The sequence below is a fragment of the Hyla sarda genome, chromosome 3 (genome assembly GCF_029499605.1).
Source record: "Hyla sarda isolate aHylSar1 chromosome 3, aHylSar1.hap1, whole genome shotgun sequence".
NCBI lineage: Eukaryota > Metazoa > Chordata > Amphibia > Anura > Hylidae > Hyla > Hyla sarda.
Window position 1 is genome coordinate 300,473,115 of NC_079191.1, and position 17,924 is coordinate 300,491,038.

General features: G+C 42.0%; 1 protein-coding gene across 1 annotated transcript in view; it reads left to right on the forward strand.

The window, feature by feature from the left end:
* Positions 1-17,924, forward strand: part of RNASET2 (ribonuclease T2) — a 262,828-nt gene that overhangs the window by 217,438 nt on the left and 27,466 nt on the right. The window contains exon 10 of the mRNA XM_056563618.1: positions 5,782-5,856. Within this exon, the coding sequence (XP_056419593.1) occupies positions 5,782-5,856 (75 nt within the window). The remainder of the gene's footprint in view (positions 1-5,781; positions 5,857-17,924) is intronic.

Sequence of the window (17,924 nt, forward strand, 5' to 3'; positions counted from 1 at the left end):
TGCACAGCCCACTGTTCCAAAGATCTGTCAAACCCCAGTGGGGTGTAAATACTCACTGCAACACTTATTAAATTCTGTGAGGGGTGTAGTTTCAAAAATGGGGTCACATGTAGGGGGGTCCACTGTTCTGGCACCGCGGGGGGCTTTGTAAACGCACATGGCCCCTGACTTCCATTCCAAACAATTTTTTTTCCCAAAAGCTCAATGGCGCTCCTTCTCTTCTGAGCATTGTGGTGCGCCCGCAGTGCACTTAACTCGGAAGAGATGGGGTTACAAATTTTGGGGGGGCATTTTGTCCTATTACCCCTTGTAAAAAAATGTAATTTGAGGGAAAACTAGCATTTTAGTGAAAAAAAAATCATTTACACATCAAACTTTAACGAAAAGTCGTCAAACACCTATGGGGTGATAAGGCTAACTGAACCCCTTGTTACGTTCCGTGAGGGGTGTAGTTTCCAAAATAGTATGCCATGTGGGGTGTTTTTTTGCTGTTCTGGCACCATAGGGGCTTCCTAAATGGGACATGCCCCCTAAAAAACATTTCAGCAAAATTTGCTTTTCAAAAGCCAAATGTGACTCCTTCTCTTCTGCGCATTGTAGTTCGCCCACAAAGCATTTTATGTCCTAACATTGGGGTTTTCCATACTCAGAAGAGATGGGGTTACAAATTTTGGGGGGCATTTTTTTGTCCTATTATCCCTTGCAAAAAAAAATTATTTGAGGGAAAACTAGCATTTTAGTGAAAAAAAAAAATTATTTACACATCCAACTTTAACGAAAAGTCGTCAAACACCTGTGGGGTGTTAAGGCTAACTGGACCCCTTGTTATGTTCTGTGAGGGGTGCAGTTACCAAAATAGTATGCCATGTGTTTTTTGTTTTGCTGTTCTGGCACTATAGGGGCTTCCTAAATGTGACATGCCCCCCAAAAACCATTTCAGAAAAACTCCAAAATCCCACTGTCGCTCCTTCCCTTCTGAGCCCTCTACTGTGCCCGCCGAACACATGATATACACATATGAGGTATTTTCTTACTAGAGAGAAATTGGGTTACACATTTTAGAAAGATTTCTCTACTTTTACCCCTTGTAAAAATTCAATAACTGGGTCTACAAGAACATGCGAGTGTAAAAAATTAAGATTTTGAATTTTCTCCTTCAATTTGCTGCTATTCCTGTGAAACACCTAAAGGGTTAACAAACCTTTTGAATGTCATTTTGAATACTTTGAAGGGTCCAGTTTTTATAATGGGGTCATTTGTGGGGTATTTCTAATAAGAAGGCCCTTCAAATCCACTTCAAAGCAGAACTGGTCCCTGAAAAATTTCGATTTTGAAAATTTTGTGAAAAATTGGAAAATTGCTGCTGAACTTTGAAGCCCTCTGGTGTCTTCCAAAAGTAAAAACAAGTCATCTTTATGATACAGACATAAAGTAGACATATTGTTTATGTGAATCAATATACGGTATAATTTATTTGGAATATTCATTTTCCTTGTGAGCAGAGAGCTTCAAAGTAAAAAAAATGCAACATTTTAAATTTTTTTCATCAAATTTTGGAATTTTTCACCAAGAAATGATGCAAGTATCGACAAAATTTTACCACTAACATAAAGTAAAATATGTCGCGAAAAAACTATCTCTGAATCAGAATGAAAGGTAAAAGCATCCCAGAGTTATTAATGCTTAAGGTGAAAGTGGTCAGATGTGCAAAAATTGGCCGTGTCCTACAGTGAAAATTGGCTGGGTCCTTAAAGGGTAGCTTCCACCATCCAATTTTATTTTTTTTGCTCGCCCGTCCCGCCCGCTATGGCACTAGCCCTCCTCCCCCTCCCCCCCCCTGCCCCGCATACCCCGTTCCCTCATTACACTTGCAGTTACTGCAGAGTCCGGCAGCGGGCGTGCAGGGACAGCAGGGCAGGCAGGGAGCGAGGGCAGCCTAACTGAAAAAGGACTGATTGCCACTCCAAAATCAGTCCTTTTTCAGTAGCCGGTTTTTTGAAATGTAAATTAAACCTTTTTAATGAAAAAATAAATAAATAAAAGTATATTAGAGATATGTTGTAGTACATAAGTACTACAACATATCAAAAAATAAAGTTGGTGACAGTGCCCATTTAAGGGGTTAATTTTGCCCTATTTTGACGACCTCTAACTTTCTTATTTTTCCGTATTCAGGGATTTGTAAGGAGTCATTTTTTGCACCATGATCTATAGTTTGTTTTAAAACCACGTTTGCGCATATGTGACTTTTTGATCGCTTTTTATTAAAAAAAATTGTAGTTTGATGTTACAAAAAAGATTACATTTTGAACAGTTTTTTTTTTAAAGTTTTTTTTTACGTTTACGCCGTCAACCGTAGGGGATCATTAACATTATATTTTTACAGTTCGGACATTTATGCACGCGACAATACCAAATTTGTTAATTTATCTTTTTTTACGCTTTTGTGTTTTAATATGGGGAAAAGGGGTGATCTAAAACTTTATTGGTGGAGATGCTATTTCAACATTTTTTTACATTTGTTTTACACTTTTATCGTCCCCATAGGGGACTATTTATAGCAATCATTAGATTTCTAATACTGTTCAGTGCTATGCATAGGGCATAGCATTGATCAGTATTATCGGCGATCTTCTGCTCTGGTCTGCTGGAAGGCAGATAAGTGCAGAAGACCCAGAGAGACGGATGGAGGCTGGTGAGGGGACCTCCATCCGCCACCTTGGCTGATCTGATCCCCACAGCAGTGCTGCGGGCGATTTTAGATCAGCCATTCAAAATGCAGCACTGAACTGATGCTGTGATCTGTATTGATCACGACATCTGAGGGGTTAATGGCAAACATTACATAAATATAGTAGTAAATATTAAATAGTAAACATACGGCGCTGTGCGTGAAGTGACGGTATGCAGCACTGTACATTTATGGTGCATGTCCTTAAGGGGTTAAAAAGGTTAATGTTTTTCCAAGATTTACAACATATAAAAAGTTTTTGATTCTGACAGTTCCCATATAAATATAAGGAATGAGGGTCTGTCTAGCACACTTCTTAATTCCTGCAAAACTGTGGGATAATTGTCATCTGGCCCTTGAGATTGTGTGTTGTAATGTTAATAAGGCAACTCCGCACTTCTTGTTGTGTTAAACAGGGGAGAATTGCTGGAGAATATTTTACTGTCTAAAACCAATATTGAAGAATGCATTTAGTTAAATGATCTTTATCTCATCCTCTTCCATTATTTCACCTAGATTATTTCTTAGGGGGGCCAACATTTTCAGTTTTGAAGAGAATCTGTCATCAGTGTCACGAACACTAACCTGTTGGTACATGCAGGTAGTGTGAGTGACACTGATGATAATGATACCTCAATCCATAACTCTGTTTGCCCTTTATGCATCATATTCAAGCAGCTGGCTTGGTGCATGCTGATGTCACGGCTGCTGCTTCTTCAAGCCTGCTCACAGCCATGCCAAGTGAGGCTTCTGCAGCGGTGACCTCAGCGTGCTCCTGGAACGCCACTCATGCACCAAACTTACCGCCCAAATAAGTATAACGGATAAACCGATTGGGGATAGGTAAGTATCATCACCTGCACTACCTGCGTGTAACAACAGGTTAGACAGATGACAGATTGCCTTTTAAGTTTCTTATTATTTTTGTAGGTGAAGAATATTTTTGGATTCTTTACTTTTTATAACAATCATATCTCTTTTGCAATTTTTACTAATTTTATATAGTTTTTACATAATGTATTCTTCTCCTTATAATAAACACCTACCTACTACCTTCTTGTTTCAATAGTCTGAATGCTTTTCTATTATAATTGATAGCATCTGTAATGTCCATTTTTGTGTTTTTAAATTTTTCAGTTTTTGGCCCTGTTTAGATTTTTTTTTTATGTATGAACTGTTTTCTGTGCTATTCTCCCTGGCTGAGGAATAGTTAATGCTATTAGCAATTGGTATCTCGGGTGGTAAACCCGAGCTCTGCTGGTTATTAGTTTTTACTTTGCTATGTCTGTTTGTCTGAGTTTTAACCATGGTTGATTCCTTTTTATGATATTGATTTTTGTCTGCTTGGTTTTATGTACATCTGTAGACTTTTAGTACCATGTCATATTTTAGTCTGTGTTCACACTGTGAGTCGTGCTTGTACCCGTGCACTGTATATTTAGTATTCCTGTTTAGTGTCCTTACCCGTATTCCTCCATGTGATGGAGTTTGGTTTTGTAATATTCCGGTTTGTTATCATGATCCGTCCTCAGTCTAGTGTTCCGTGTATTATATTTCTGTTTCCTTCTAGGCCAGTATCCTGATCACAAGGAGTGTGCCCGCTGGCTAGTAGTCTATTTGGCTTTGTTATTGATGTCCCTACATGTTTGAAGTGGGGAGTCTAGTTTGTTCTTTGTTCACTGTCCAGTGTGAACAGTGTTCTATGTTTCCTGACCTGTTTAGTGTTTTACATTCAGTTCATCTGTTCATCTGTTCATCCCTGCATCTCCTGGTTTCTGCTGTATACTTATTCCATATCTAGTCTTGTTCATTTATTCTTATCTGCCGTTTATCTTGATTCTTGTTTCTCAACTGTATGTTAGCACACTATATCCTGCCCTGTTTGTATATTTATATGCTGTCTCGTTTATCTGGTTGTTTTCCCGTTATGTTTCTGACCTGTCCCCGACTATGTACAGTATTTGTGTACCTTACGCTCATTACACTTTAGCGCAGGGAGGGACTGGCTCCAAGTTATCGATCCACCATTTAGGGCTGAAGGGCAAGTAGGCAGGGAGAGTATTTCTAGGGACAGCTTAGGGCTCACTCTCCCTCTCCACCCCCGGTCATGACAGCATCCTTAACTGTTTTGGTTACATCCAGCTATGTCTCATTTATCTCCACTAAGTGGATCTTACAACACTAATAGTTCTAGTTCCTCAAACTTATTAGTAAGGCGTCTGGCATAAGTGTACATGCATCTGATGTTTTAATTCGTGTTTTCTTTCCTTTTATCAGTTTTGAATGTTCTAACTCCTCCTGCAGATCCACCTCTGGGTTTATTACTTATTTCCAGCTCTCAATGTACACCATTCTATTTTGTAGTTTCTTCCCTTCCTCTAGTTCCTAGTGCCTCTTTGGTGTGGCATGTGGTACAGAAAATTTCAGGAAATATTACCTTGGAGGTCCTTGCCTTGAGCTTACTGCCTATGTCCCTGAAAACATTTCTAAGGACACTTCAGCTACCCCTGTGTTTGTTATTGTTGCCAATGTGCACCATGACAGCTAGGTTTTCTCCAGCCCCTCCAATTATTCTGTCAACTTGAACTGTGATGTGCTGAACTTGAGCGCCAGAAAGACTGTTAGACGATTTCAGTCTTTGTGTCAGGTTGCCCTGTCAGTCCCCCTAACAATTAAAGTACTATACTGGCATGAACTGTCTGGCCTGTTCTGCTCTTCTCTTAAAAAGATGCATTCTAGATGAATATGCACCAAACAGTGCAGTTTACACTATCTTTGGTAACATAATTTTGATTCTTATTTTTATTTTTTTATTTAGATTGACCTATGTCCTCTCTAAAATCTCTGAGCAGTTGAGAGTAGAGAAATTATAAGGATTTTTTTTTTATATAAATATATGTCTAATTAAATTACTTGTTCTGCTTCTTTATTTAAATGATTGTAATTAGCAAAGATGTAAGGTATTTTAGATATGTACACATAATTGGCTGGTACAAAAAAGAAAACAAGTATATCTTTAATTATAAAGAAATTTATATTTACATTTATAGGTAAATGAGATTGAAGACGCACTTTGGTATACGTATGGCGTTGTACCAAAAATTCAGTGTCTTCCCCCAGAGCAGGTAATGGTTTTGGTTTTAAATATTTTGTACCATCATTTCCAAATTTGTACAGTGCAAGAATATGTTTGCTCTCTATTTCTAAAATAAGTGTATACTGAGGTATTTTCGGTTGTACTAAACATACTGGGGGGAATTTACCAATACTGTCAGACTTGCCATTGGTGATGTTTCAGAGACACAGAACAATTTCCAGACAAATTTATTATATTGGTGCACGGTCTGGTAAATTTGTCCTGTCAGGTCTTGCTGTTAAGTTTGTGATGATGTGCTCCAATATTGTCCTGATTATTTTTACACTAATTCTTTTTTAGTTTATTGTGTGCCATAAAATAACTTAAAATTTTAGTCCACAATTTAGGTGGGAACACATACAATATGAGATGTTCATAAAAAAAATTATGTCAGAAATGGTAGGATTTTTTTTTAGCACATTGCATTAATAAATGTGCTGGTCATGTGCATCAAAAATTATGTGTAGTTAACACCTAATATTTGTCCAGTGACTAATAGTAAGTTTCCCCACTTTCTTACAACTCTGTTACCCCTCTGAAGGTTTACTCTAAGTATAAGCTCTTTTACATATTTCTGGAAAACATATACAGTATCTCATTTAAGTAAACCCCTAACATGTTTGTATATCTTTTTCTGTGCTTAATGTTGCTGTTCCCTCAAAATAACTCAACACAAAGCCAAAAAAATAATGTCTAAACCTTGGCAACAAAAGTGAGTACAGCCCTCAGTGGGAATGTCCAAATTGGACTCAATTAGTAATTTACCCCTTCCGGTGTCATGTGACTCATTATTGTTACAAGGTCTCAGGTGTTAGTGGGAAGCAGGTGTCTTAAATTTGGTGCTATTATTCTCTAACCTCTCAAACTCCCCAATACTGGTCACTGGTACAATACCACCTCATAGCAACAAACTCTCTGAGCATCTGAAAAAAAGGATTGTTGTTCAACATAAAATGTCCTAGGCTAAGACGATTTCCAAAAACTTGAAACTGAGCTGTAGCATGGTGGGCAAGACCATAGAGTAGTTTCACAGGACAGGTGTCACTTAGAACAGGCCTTACCATGATCGACCAAAGAAGTTGAGCGCACGTGCTCATCATCCTATCCAGCGGTTGTCTTTGAGAGATAGATGTAAGAGTCCTGTCAGCATTGCTACAGAGGTTTAAAGGGTGTAGGTCAGTCTGTCCGGGCTCATACAATACTCTACACACTGCTTCAAATTGGTCTGCATGCCTGTTATGATGCAAGATGATGCACAAAAAAGCCCATAAATAGTTTGCTGAGGACAAACAGACTAATAACGTAGATTACTAGAATCATGTCCTTTGGTCTGAGACTAAGAAACATGTAGTTTTGCTTCTGAAAGTGTCAAGCGTGTGTGGGGGGAACCAGGTGAGGAATATAAAGACAGGTGTGCCTTACCTACAGTTAAGCATGGTGTGTAAAACCACAGCAGCTACCACGGGAATGACCAGCTCCTATGCTGTTACAGTAGCATGACGAATGACCAAACCAAAGTATCAACAGAATGCGAGAATACCAGACAATTGGTAATCACAGAAAATACTTCACACTGTACAACTTCTTGGCCATGGACCCAACAATTTAATGTTTTATTCACTAACCACTTATTAACAGTTATCACTATTTACTGAAGGCTGCTTAGTAACCCCCTCCTTTCTATGTTTAGACAGGAGTGAGCACAGAGGATTGCTTGCCCCCCCCCCCTCTTTTCCTTGACTTTATCCCAGCCTGTTCTTCAGCTTAGACAAAGAAGATGTTTCAGCTAGACAGGATTATATTCTAAATAGTAAAGGAACCCATAGTGGTCTTTTTTTCATAAGCCATAATTTCTGGGGGAAAAAAAAGCAGACAAATTATTTTAATGAAGTATATTATCAAGATTATTGTTTCCCTAATATGTACAACATATAAAATGTTTTTCATTCTGACAATGCCCATTTAAGGTTTAGTTTAAAAAATATGTTTGAGTGTGATGTATGTTCTGTAATAAACATTATTAATAAGGTAGTATGGTAGCTCTATGGTTAGCACTGTTGCCTTCACATGTGTATGTGGGTTTGCCCAACACTCCAAAACATACTGATCAGTAATTTGGAATTTTGGTCACTCACAGGGACCGATGTGAGTGATGACATTCTCTGTACAGTGCATCATAATATGTGAGTGCCATATAAATAAAGGAATTATTATTAGTATAAGAGATAAAGCAAGACAGAGCCTAAGTGCTAGGGAAATTGCATGTAGAGCCACTGAAAGAGTTAGAAAGGAAACAATAAAAACTTACCATTTATATAATTTATATGGTGAGGGCTATTTTTAATAGGGTTCTTATATTATATTTTGATATAGGACTCCATAGCGTCATATTACACTGCTGTCAGCCACTACGGCATCTTATCTTAACCCCTTCCCGCAGAATGTCATATATAAACGCCGGGTTGTGCAGTGCGTTCGCGCATCCCGGCGTTTATAAATGACATTCAGTTAACCCGGCGATGCGCAGCATCGCATGGGTTAACTGGCAGAAGTCCCGCTGTTTCCAGCAGGGGACAACTTCTGCTTCACCCCCAGGACCATCCATTGATGGTCCTGGTCAGCGATCACTGTGATTGGTCCCTGTGGACCAATCACAGTGATCTGGGGTGAAAGTTCAGATCCCCCGCACTGCCCGCCCCTGGAAGTCGGGCAGAACGGGGGACGATGGCTGCGGGGGGGTCGCTCGGGACCTGCAGCATAGGGGGGGAACATCAGGGGACCGGCGGACTTACCCGAACCAGCGGCGGGACCGAGGAGCAGCGCGGGACCGGCCACGAGGACGAGGAGCGACGGGACCAGCAGGTGAGTGTATGGTCCTCAGAAGCAGCAGTGAAGATCTTCACTGCTGCTTCTAGGAGTCTGAAAACTACAACTCCCAGCATGCCTAGACAGCCTTTGGCTGTCTGGGCATGCTGGGAGTTGTAGTTTTGCAACATCTGGAGGGCCCCAGTTTGGAGACCATTGTATAATGGTTTCCAATCTGTGCTCTTCCAGCTGTTGCAAAACTACAACTCCCAGCATGCACTGACTGTCCAGGCATGCTGGGAGTTTTAGTTCAGCAACATCTGGCCCTTCAGATGTTGCCGAACTACAACTCCCAGCATGCCCTTCAGCTGTCTGGGCATGCTGGGAGTTGTAGTTTTGCAACAACTGGAGACACACTGGTTGGGAAACATTGTTTCTAACTCAGTGTTTCCTAACCTGTGTGCCTCCAGCTGTTGCAAAACTATAACTCCCAGCATGCACTAACAGACCATGCATGCTGGGAGTTGTGGTTTTGCAACAGCTGGTGCACCCCCCCCCCCCCCCTGTGAATGTACAGGGTACATTCACATGGGTGAGGCTTTTACAGTGGGTTTCTCGCATCTTGAGATGCAGCAAATTTTGCGCCGGGAAACTCGCTGTAATCCCCCACCCATGTGACTGTACCCTAAAAATACTACACTACACCAACACAAAATAAAATAAAAAGTTAAAAACACTACATATACACACACCCTTACACAGCCCCCCTCCCCCAATAAGAACGTCCGGTACGCCACTGTTTCCAAAGCAGAGCCTCCAGCTGTTGAAAAACAACAACTCCCAGTATTGTCGGACAGCCGTTGACTGTCCACGCATGCTGGGAGTTTTGCAACAGCTGGAGGCACCCTGTTTGGAAATCACTGGCGTAGAATACCCCTATGTCCACCCCTATGCAAATCCCTAATTTAGGCCTCAAATGCGCATGGCGCTCTCACTTTGGAGCCCTGTCGTATTTCAAGGCAACAGTTTAGGGCCACATATGGGGTATCGCTGTACTCGGGAGAAATTGCCTTAAGAGGTTTGGGGGGCTTTTTCTTCTTTAACCCTTCATGAAAAGGAAATGTTGGGGTCTACACCAGAATGTTAGTGTAAAAAAATAAAAATTTTTACACTAACATGCTGATGTTGCCCTATACTTTACATTTTCACAAGAGGTAAAAGGGAAAAAAGCCCCCCAAAATTTTTAACGCAATTTCTCCCGACTACGGAGATACCCCATATGTGAGCGCAAAGTGCTCTGGGGGCGCACAACAAGGCCCAGAAGGGAGAGTGCGCCATGTACATTTGAAGTGATTTGCACAGGGGTGGCTGATTGTTACAGCGGTTTTGACAAACGCAAAAAAAAAAAAAAACACATGTGACCCCATTTCGGAAACAACACCCCTCACGGAATGTAATGAGGGGTGCAGTGAGAATTTATTCCCCACAGGTGTCTGACGGATCTTTGGAACAGTGGTCCGTGAAAATGAAAACTTGTACAGCCCACTGTTCCAAAGATCTGTCAGACACCAGTGGGGGGCAAATGCTCACTGTACCCCTTGTTACGCTCCTCAAGGGGTCTAGTTTCCAAAATGGTATGCCATGTGTTTTTTTTTTGCTGTTCTGGCACCATAGGGGCTTCCTAAATGCGATATGCCCCCCGAGCAAAATTTGCTCTCAAAAAGCCAAATATGACTCCTTCTCTTCTGAGCATTGTAGTTCGCCCATAGTGCACTTCAGGTCAACTTATGGGGTACCTCCATACTCAGAAGAGAAGGGGTTACAAATATTGGGGGGTATTTCCTGCTATTAACCCTTGCAAAAATGTGAAATTTGGGGGGAAACACACATTTTAGTGGAAATTTTTTATTTTTTTTTACATATGCAAAAGTCGTGAAACACCTGTGGAGTAATAAGGCTCACTTTATTCCTTGTTACATTCCTCAAGGGGTCTAGTTTCCAAAATGGTATGCCATGTGGTTTTTTTTTTGCTGTTCTGGCACCATAGGGGCTTCCTAAATGCAACATGCCCCCCAAAAACCATTTCAGAAAAACGTACTCTCCAAAATCCCCTTGTCGCTCTTTCCCTTCTGAGCCCTCTACTGCGCCCGCCGAACACTTCACATAGACATATGAGGTATGTGCTTACTCAAGAGAAATTGGGCTACAAATAGAAGTATACATTTTCTCCTTTTACCCCTTGTAAAAATTCAAAAATTGGGTCTACAAGAACATGGGAGTGTAAAAAATGAAGATTGTGAATTTTCTCCTTCACTTTGCTTCTATTCCTGTGAAACACCTAAAGGGTTAAAATGATGACTGAATGTCATTTTGAATACTTTGGGGGGTGCAGTTTTTATAATGGGGTCTTTTGTGGGGTATTTCTAATATGAAGACCCTTCAAATCCACTTCAAACCTGAACTGGTCCCTGAAAAATAGTGAGTTTGAAAATTTTGTGGAAAATTGCTGCTGAACTTTGAAGCCCTCTGGTGTCTTCCAAAAGTAAAAACTCGTCACTTTTATGATGCAGACATAAAGTAGACATATTGTATATGTGAATAAAAATTTTTTTTATTTGTAATATACATTTTCCTTACAAGCAGAGAGCTTCAAAGTTAGAAAAATGCAAAATTTTCGAATTTTTCATCAAATTTTAGGATTTTTCACATGGAAAGGATGCAAGTTACCACAAAAACTTACCACCATGTTAAAGTAGAATATGTCACGAAAAAATAATCTCGGAATCAGAATGATAACTAAAAGCATCCCAGAGTTATTAATGTTTAAAGTGACAGTGGTCAGATGTGCAAAAAACGCTCTGGTCCTTAAGGCCAAAATGGGCTTGGTCCTGAAGGGGTTAAAAGGTTCCTGTTTCAGATCCACTGATCAAAACCGTTAAATAGTTATGTGCTCTTTAAACATTTGGCTCAAAGCTCATAAATGGAAATTATTTTTTGAAATAATCATTTTAATATCTAATTATTAATTGATTGAATAAAGTTTTCAGCAAGTGAAATGTTAGTTTTTTCTTACTAATGTTCATTGAATCATCTTACGTTTTTCAAAGTCACGCGTTATGCGGCAGAAATAGTTTTTCATTCATTTTCACTCCTATCTTCTAAGACCAGAAATAATGTAATCTCTCTGTCCTGTGGCAATATATATTTTTTTACAGAAACTTTCCACACGGTCACTATTGACCTTGGCTTTTCAAGGCATTAAAGGGTTATTCCCATCTGCGATGGAGGGCTCCTCAGCCCTAACCTTTGAAAGATAAAAACGAATGAGCCAGTGTAATAACCTTTGGCTGGATATGTTATGAATGTCCCAGAAGGGAATGTCCCTTTAAAGTGACACTATCATAAGACTTATGATGCACCATGTGAGGGCAACATAAACTTAGTGACAGGAACCCTGAGTATAAAACTGTATTAATTTTCTTAAAGGAAATCTGTCATCCGTGTCGGTACAGACAGGTAGGGGAGGTGACACTGGTGACAACGATACTTACCTGGTCCTGTTCTGTGCTGTGTTCTCTGGCTTTTCTGTTTGGTATCTTCAGCTCCGGGCCCGACTTGGCGCATGGGCAGAACTTAGTGACGTCACCGCTGCAGTTTGCTAGCAGCAGTACCCAGCAGAAAACAGCAGTAGTGATGTCACTAAGCTCTGCCCATGCTTGAAAGTCTGGCCCAGAGTTGAGGATAGCTGGAGAATCACGGCACAAAACGGGACCAGGTAAGTTCAGGTGACACTGATAGATACATAGTTAGTATGGTTGAAATAAGACATACGTCCATCAAGTCCAACCTGATGACAGATTTCCTTTTAATAGGTGCTGCATATGTGATTAAATCACTGTTTTACCACTGCGGACTACTGAGCAAGCACCCAATAATCTGTGGTATTCATGAGCGACTGCTCCGCCTGCCTACTCGCCACTAATTGTTTGTGACCAGTATAATAGAACGCTGCCAATCATTGACAGTTGGGTGGGCTGGAGTGGCTGCTCATGAATATCAGATTACTAAACACGTGCTCACTTGCTCAGAAGTCCACAGTGATAAACAATTATTTACTCTGATATGCAGCACCTACAAAGAAAAGTATTAAAGCATTTTACTTAGGATCCTTGTCACCACGCTCTTCAAGAACAGCAGTGCTTATGCTATTTTTTCACAGAAAGAATTTCAAACTTACTTATACCATTTTTTTCCATCCTTCCTTCTGCATGTACATGTGCCTCCTAATCTTTCCGCTGTTGACTCATTTTCACCACAACAGATTCATCAACAGGTCAGACGTAGTGCTCTTTTCTGAAACTTTTCTAAACTTTTCTAGGTATAAAAGGTGTTAGGCTAGGATCAGACTACAGAATCTCCTGGCAGAAAATTTCCGCCCGGAGATTCCGAGTGCGGCCAGTCTCTAATAAACTGCAATCTGTTCCGCACGGATTTCCGCCTGAAGAAAGAGCACCGCCATTCTTCAGCCAGAAATTTCCAAGCGGATTTTCCGTTCACTAATTCCACTTTACAAATTCCGAAGTGTGAATTTGTGAACGGAAACCCATTCACTACACTACGCATTTTAGCAAGCGGAATTTACGCCTGCAATTTCAAAACGGAATTGCAGACGGAAATTCCGTAGTCTGAACCTAGCCTTAGGCTAGGTTTCCACACAGGTTTTTCTTTGGCTTTGCACTTGCCACTGCAGTTTTTGAGCCAAAGCCAGAAGTGCACTCAGTGCACTCCTTCCTTCTTGATCAACTTCTTGCTTTGGCTCAAAAACTGCAGTGGCAGTTTCCCCCCCAAAAAAACGCCAGATAAAAACCTATGTGGAAACCTATCCTTATAATTGTTTGATACATTAGTGGTGCACAGCATGACTTTGAAGGCCCTCCCACAAACTCTGGTGCCTTTTTATCACCACATCTTTCAAGTATTTAAACCCGAAAACTGTAGGAAACGAACTTTGTTCATTTAGTGGGGATTATTTAAAAAAATCATTTTATAGAATTACTGCCATTTTTGCCGCATGGAACTGGTCAGAGATCAGATTATATTGTTCAAAAGCAAGTTAAGACATTAAACTTTACATAATATTAGTCACCAAAGGCAACCAGGCAATTTTTCTGTTAGACTGTATTGGTCACAAATAGTGGCAGTTCACATATTTATGATACCATGACCATAATTCCTTGGAGGGGCGGACTGACACCACTCAGGGCCCCCAGACCAAATAAAGCAAGGGCCCCTAGCAAGACTCCACCCCTGGCCCCACCTCTGCCCCGCCCCTATTCCCACCCAGTATGTTTATGAATATTTGCCATAGAAAGGAATAGGGGGTGCAGTGCGCTTGAGGCTATGGGGTACTTTAAGGGCTGGTAATGCCAATCACCTTAACTACACAAAGTGCCTTAAAACACTGAACTCCTTTTTGTGCCAACTTGGAATCTCTGTCTGTAATACGCAATCCAACTTGGCTCCTGCCTCTACTCCCCTTAAAGGGATACTTCGGTGGAAAACTTTTTTTTTAAATCAACTGGTGCCAGAAAGTTAAACAGATTTGTAAATGACTTCTATTAAAAATTCTTAATCCTTCCAGTACATATTAGCTGCTGTATACTACAGAGGAAATTCTCTTCTATTTGGGATTTCTTTTCTGTCACAACCACAGTGCTCTCTGCTGACACCTCTGTTAATTTTGGAAAATGTCCAGAGCAGCATATGTTTGCTATCGGGATTATCTCTGTACACGGAGGACAAGCAGGACTCTGTACACGGAGGACAAGCAGGGCTCTGTACACTGACAACAAGCAGGGCTCTTTACATTGAGGACAAGCAGGATTCTTTACACTGAGGACAAGCAGGGCTCTGTGCAATGAGGACAAGCAGGGCTCTGTGCAATGAGGACAAGCAGGGCTCTGTGCAATGAGGACAAGCAGGGCTCTGTGCACGGAGGACAAGTAGGGCTCTGTGCACGGAGGACACGCAGGGCTCTGTGCACGGAGGACAAGCAGGGCTCTGTGCACGGAGGACAAGCAGGGCTCTGTGCACGGAGGACAAGCAGGGCTCTGTGCACGGAGGGCAAGCAGGGCTCTGTGCACGGAGGGCAAGCAGGGCTCTGTGCACGGAGGGCAAGCAGGGCTCTGTGCACGGAGGACAAGCAGGGCTCTGTGCACTGAGGACAAGCAGGGCTCCCGTACACTGAAGGCAAGCAGACCGGGCGCACTGGTGAAGTTCACGTGACCTAAGCGCCGCTCCCAGGCAGCCACTGCGGTTCTCTTAAAGGGCTGCTGCTACAGTGACTGTCTGGGAGCAGAATAATTGTAACAGCCCCGACCTAGCGGCCGCGGCAGGCCCTTTCCCCGTGCCGGGCCCGGGTATTTAAAAAAAAAAAAACATTAAAAAAAAAAAAGATTTTATATGACAGGCGGCGGACAGCGGGCCCTTTTCCCGGCCGGGCCTTTGTACCACGGCCGAATGGACCAGCCGGTCAGTCTGCCCCTGGTTCCTTGTTTTTACAAAGGCATTGTGGGATTTTGCATATTCTCTTTGCTGACTCTTAAAGTGTACCTGTCGTCAACAAAAACTTTTTATATAATGGAGATCATACCATTATATGTATGTTTGTAAAAATGTGTATATTTGTGGGTGAAAAAATGATGTTCCTGCAGCAATTACATGTTTGTCTCTATGTGGAGTCCAAATACAGGAAGTGAGGACAGGAAAAGCAAGGCTCTGTGCATGCTCCTGGCTTGTCAATCATCCTGATGTGTGAGCCGTGTAATAGAACCTCAGTGCACACAGTCCGAGAGGCAGCTCTACCATTAGGCAAGTTAGGTGGCCGTCTAAGGCCTCGCACTCAAGGGGGCCTTGTGGCAGCCTAACTTTAGCCCCTAAGAAAGTAAAATGAGTGGCGATGTGTACTATGTATGCAACACCACTCATTATTCTACAGGAACAGGGAACAGGAATCTCTGCTCCCGTACTTTACCAGAACTCTGCAGCGCTTACAGTGCAAGTGGCCGGGCCTGTGTCTATCCTTCTGGTGCGGCTCAGGACTTCTGAGGCAAGCTGAACGTGATCTCATGATGTAATTGGACACAGCGTGCATCAGACGTCCTGCGTTGCACTAGAAGGACAGGCACAGGAGGAGGAGAAGAGGAGGTGCGGCAGTTCCGGAGCTCACACTGAGCACTGCTGCACAAGACAAAGAAAAGTGTGAGCATTGGACAGCAGTAAAGGGGGCAACACAGAGCCAGGGGACTATTATTGGAAGCAGGATGGAAGGAGGTGGCACTAACAGTGGGGCGTTAAGAAGGGGAAGCAGGAGACAGGGGGGCATATTAAAGGCAGCATGGTCACTAAGGGGAAATGGGTGGGGGATATGAGGAGTCTGTTAGGGGGGAGAGGAGGTCATTTATTAAAGGGGGGCATGAGAAGAAAAGGGCTCTATATAAGGATGTACAGGAGGAAAGGAGAAGTATTGAAGAGGGGGCAGAAGAAGAAGATGGGTCTTTGAGGGGGGAACAGGAGGAGTGGAGGGGGAGGGCATTTATAAGGGGAAAGAAGGTAAGAAGGGTGTGTATAAGGAGGGGGCAGAAGGGGAGGAGCACATTTATAATGGAGCAAAGGAGAGTCTATGTAGGTTGCAGGGAAGGCACTTATTAGAGGAAGATCAGGAGGAGGCATCCATACAGAGGGGAGGACAGGGAGTCTCTGGTAACTGGGTGACCAGATATTTATAGGGCTCGCAGGTGAAGAGCTGCAGGACAGTGGAAGGTTCTTCCGGGGAGTGTCAGGGAGGACAAACAGGGCAACAGAGCCTTAGGGGTTGCCACAGTCTGTCACTATGAGGTCTCTTTTGGTTCTGTTTCTGCTGCACCTCACAGCACCTTGCAGGCCGGACACGCAATGGTAAGTACTTTTGTTACACACTGGCACCACGGGGACATCTTAATCACTTGTCATCAATATAGAAGATTTATGTAGATTTTATTGATTCTGGGATTATGCAGTATTTTATGTGCAGCTGCTAAAGAGTTTTTCCATTGGGTGCAAAAAAAGCATTAAAAATAATGCAAAACTGTAAATCTGGATGCGCTGTAGTGACCCGCTCTGTATCTTGGCACTAGTGATACCAGTATCCAGAAAGCTTGTCTTGTCAGTGAGGGCCTCTTGTTAGAGTTTCACCTAAGGCCTTTGCAAAGTCTAGAGCCACCACTGCACAGTCCGGCTTGTTCACCCACACTTCCTGTATTTGGACTCCTCTCAGAGACACATATGCAATAGCTGCAGAGACAAAAAATATACACATTCTTTAACCAATGTATAGTACAAACAGACATATAATGGCATTATCTGCATTAAAGTGTACAATAGGTACCCTTTAACCTGTTGAGGACCAAGGATGTACTGATACGTCCTGAGTCCTTTCCCTTTCTATAACGCGGGGCCACTCCTATTAACAACGGCCGGGACCCGTGGCTAATAGCGCGTGGCACTGATCGCAGTGCCATGTGTTCTTAACCCTTTAGACGTCTAAAGTGAAGCTAAAACGTTGCTGGCTAGCTCAGCAGGCTGTTCGGGATCGCCGCTGCGAAATCGCGGCATCCCGAACAGCTGAGACACAGCAGGAGGATCCCTTACCTTGCCTCCTGGTGTCCGATTGCCGAATGACTGCTCAGTGCCTGAGATCCAGGCATGAGCAGTCAAGCGGCAGAATCATCGATCAATGGTTTCCTATGAGAAACCATTGAACGATGTAAAAGATCAGTCTGTGCAGTGTTATAGCCCCCATATGGGAGCTATAACATTGCAAAAAAGAAACTGGAAAAAAAAAGTGAATAATGATCATTTAACCCCTTCCCTAATAAAAGTTTGAATCACCCTCCTTTTCCCATTAAAAAAAAAAAAAAAAACTGTGTAAATAAAAATAAACATATGTGGTATCACTGCCTGGGGAAATGTCCAAATTATAAAAATATATCGTTAATTAAACCGCTTGGTCAATGGCGTACGCGCCAAAAAATTCCAAAGTCCAGAATAGTGCCTTTTTGGTCACTTTTTATATCATGAAAAAATGAATAAAAAGCGATCAATAAGACCTATCAATGCAAAAATGGTCCTGCTATGAACTTCAGATCACGGCGCAAAAAATGAGCCCTCATACCGCCCCATACGCGGAAAAATATAAAAGTTATAGGGGTCAGA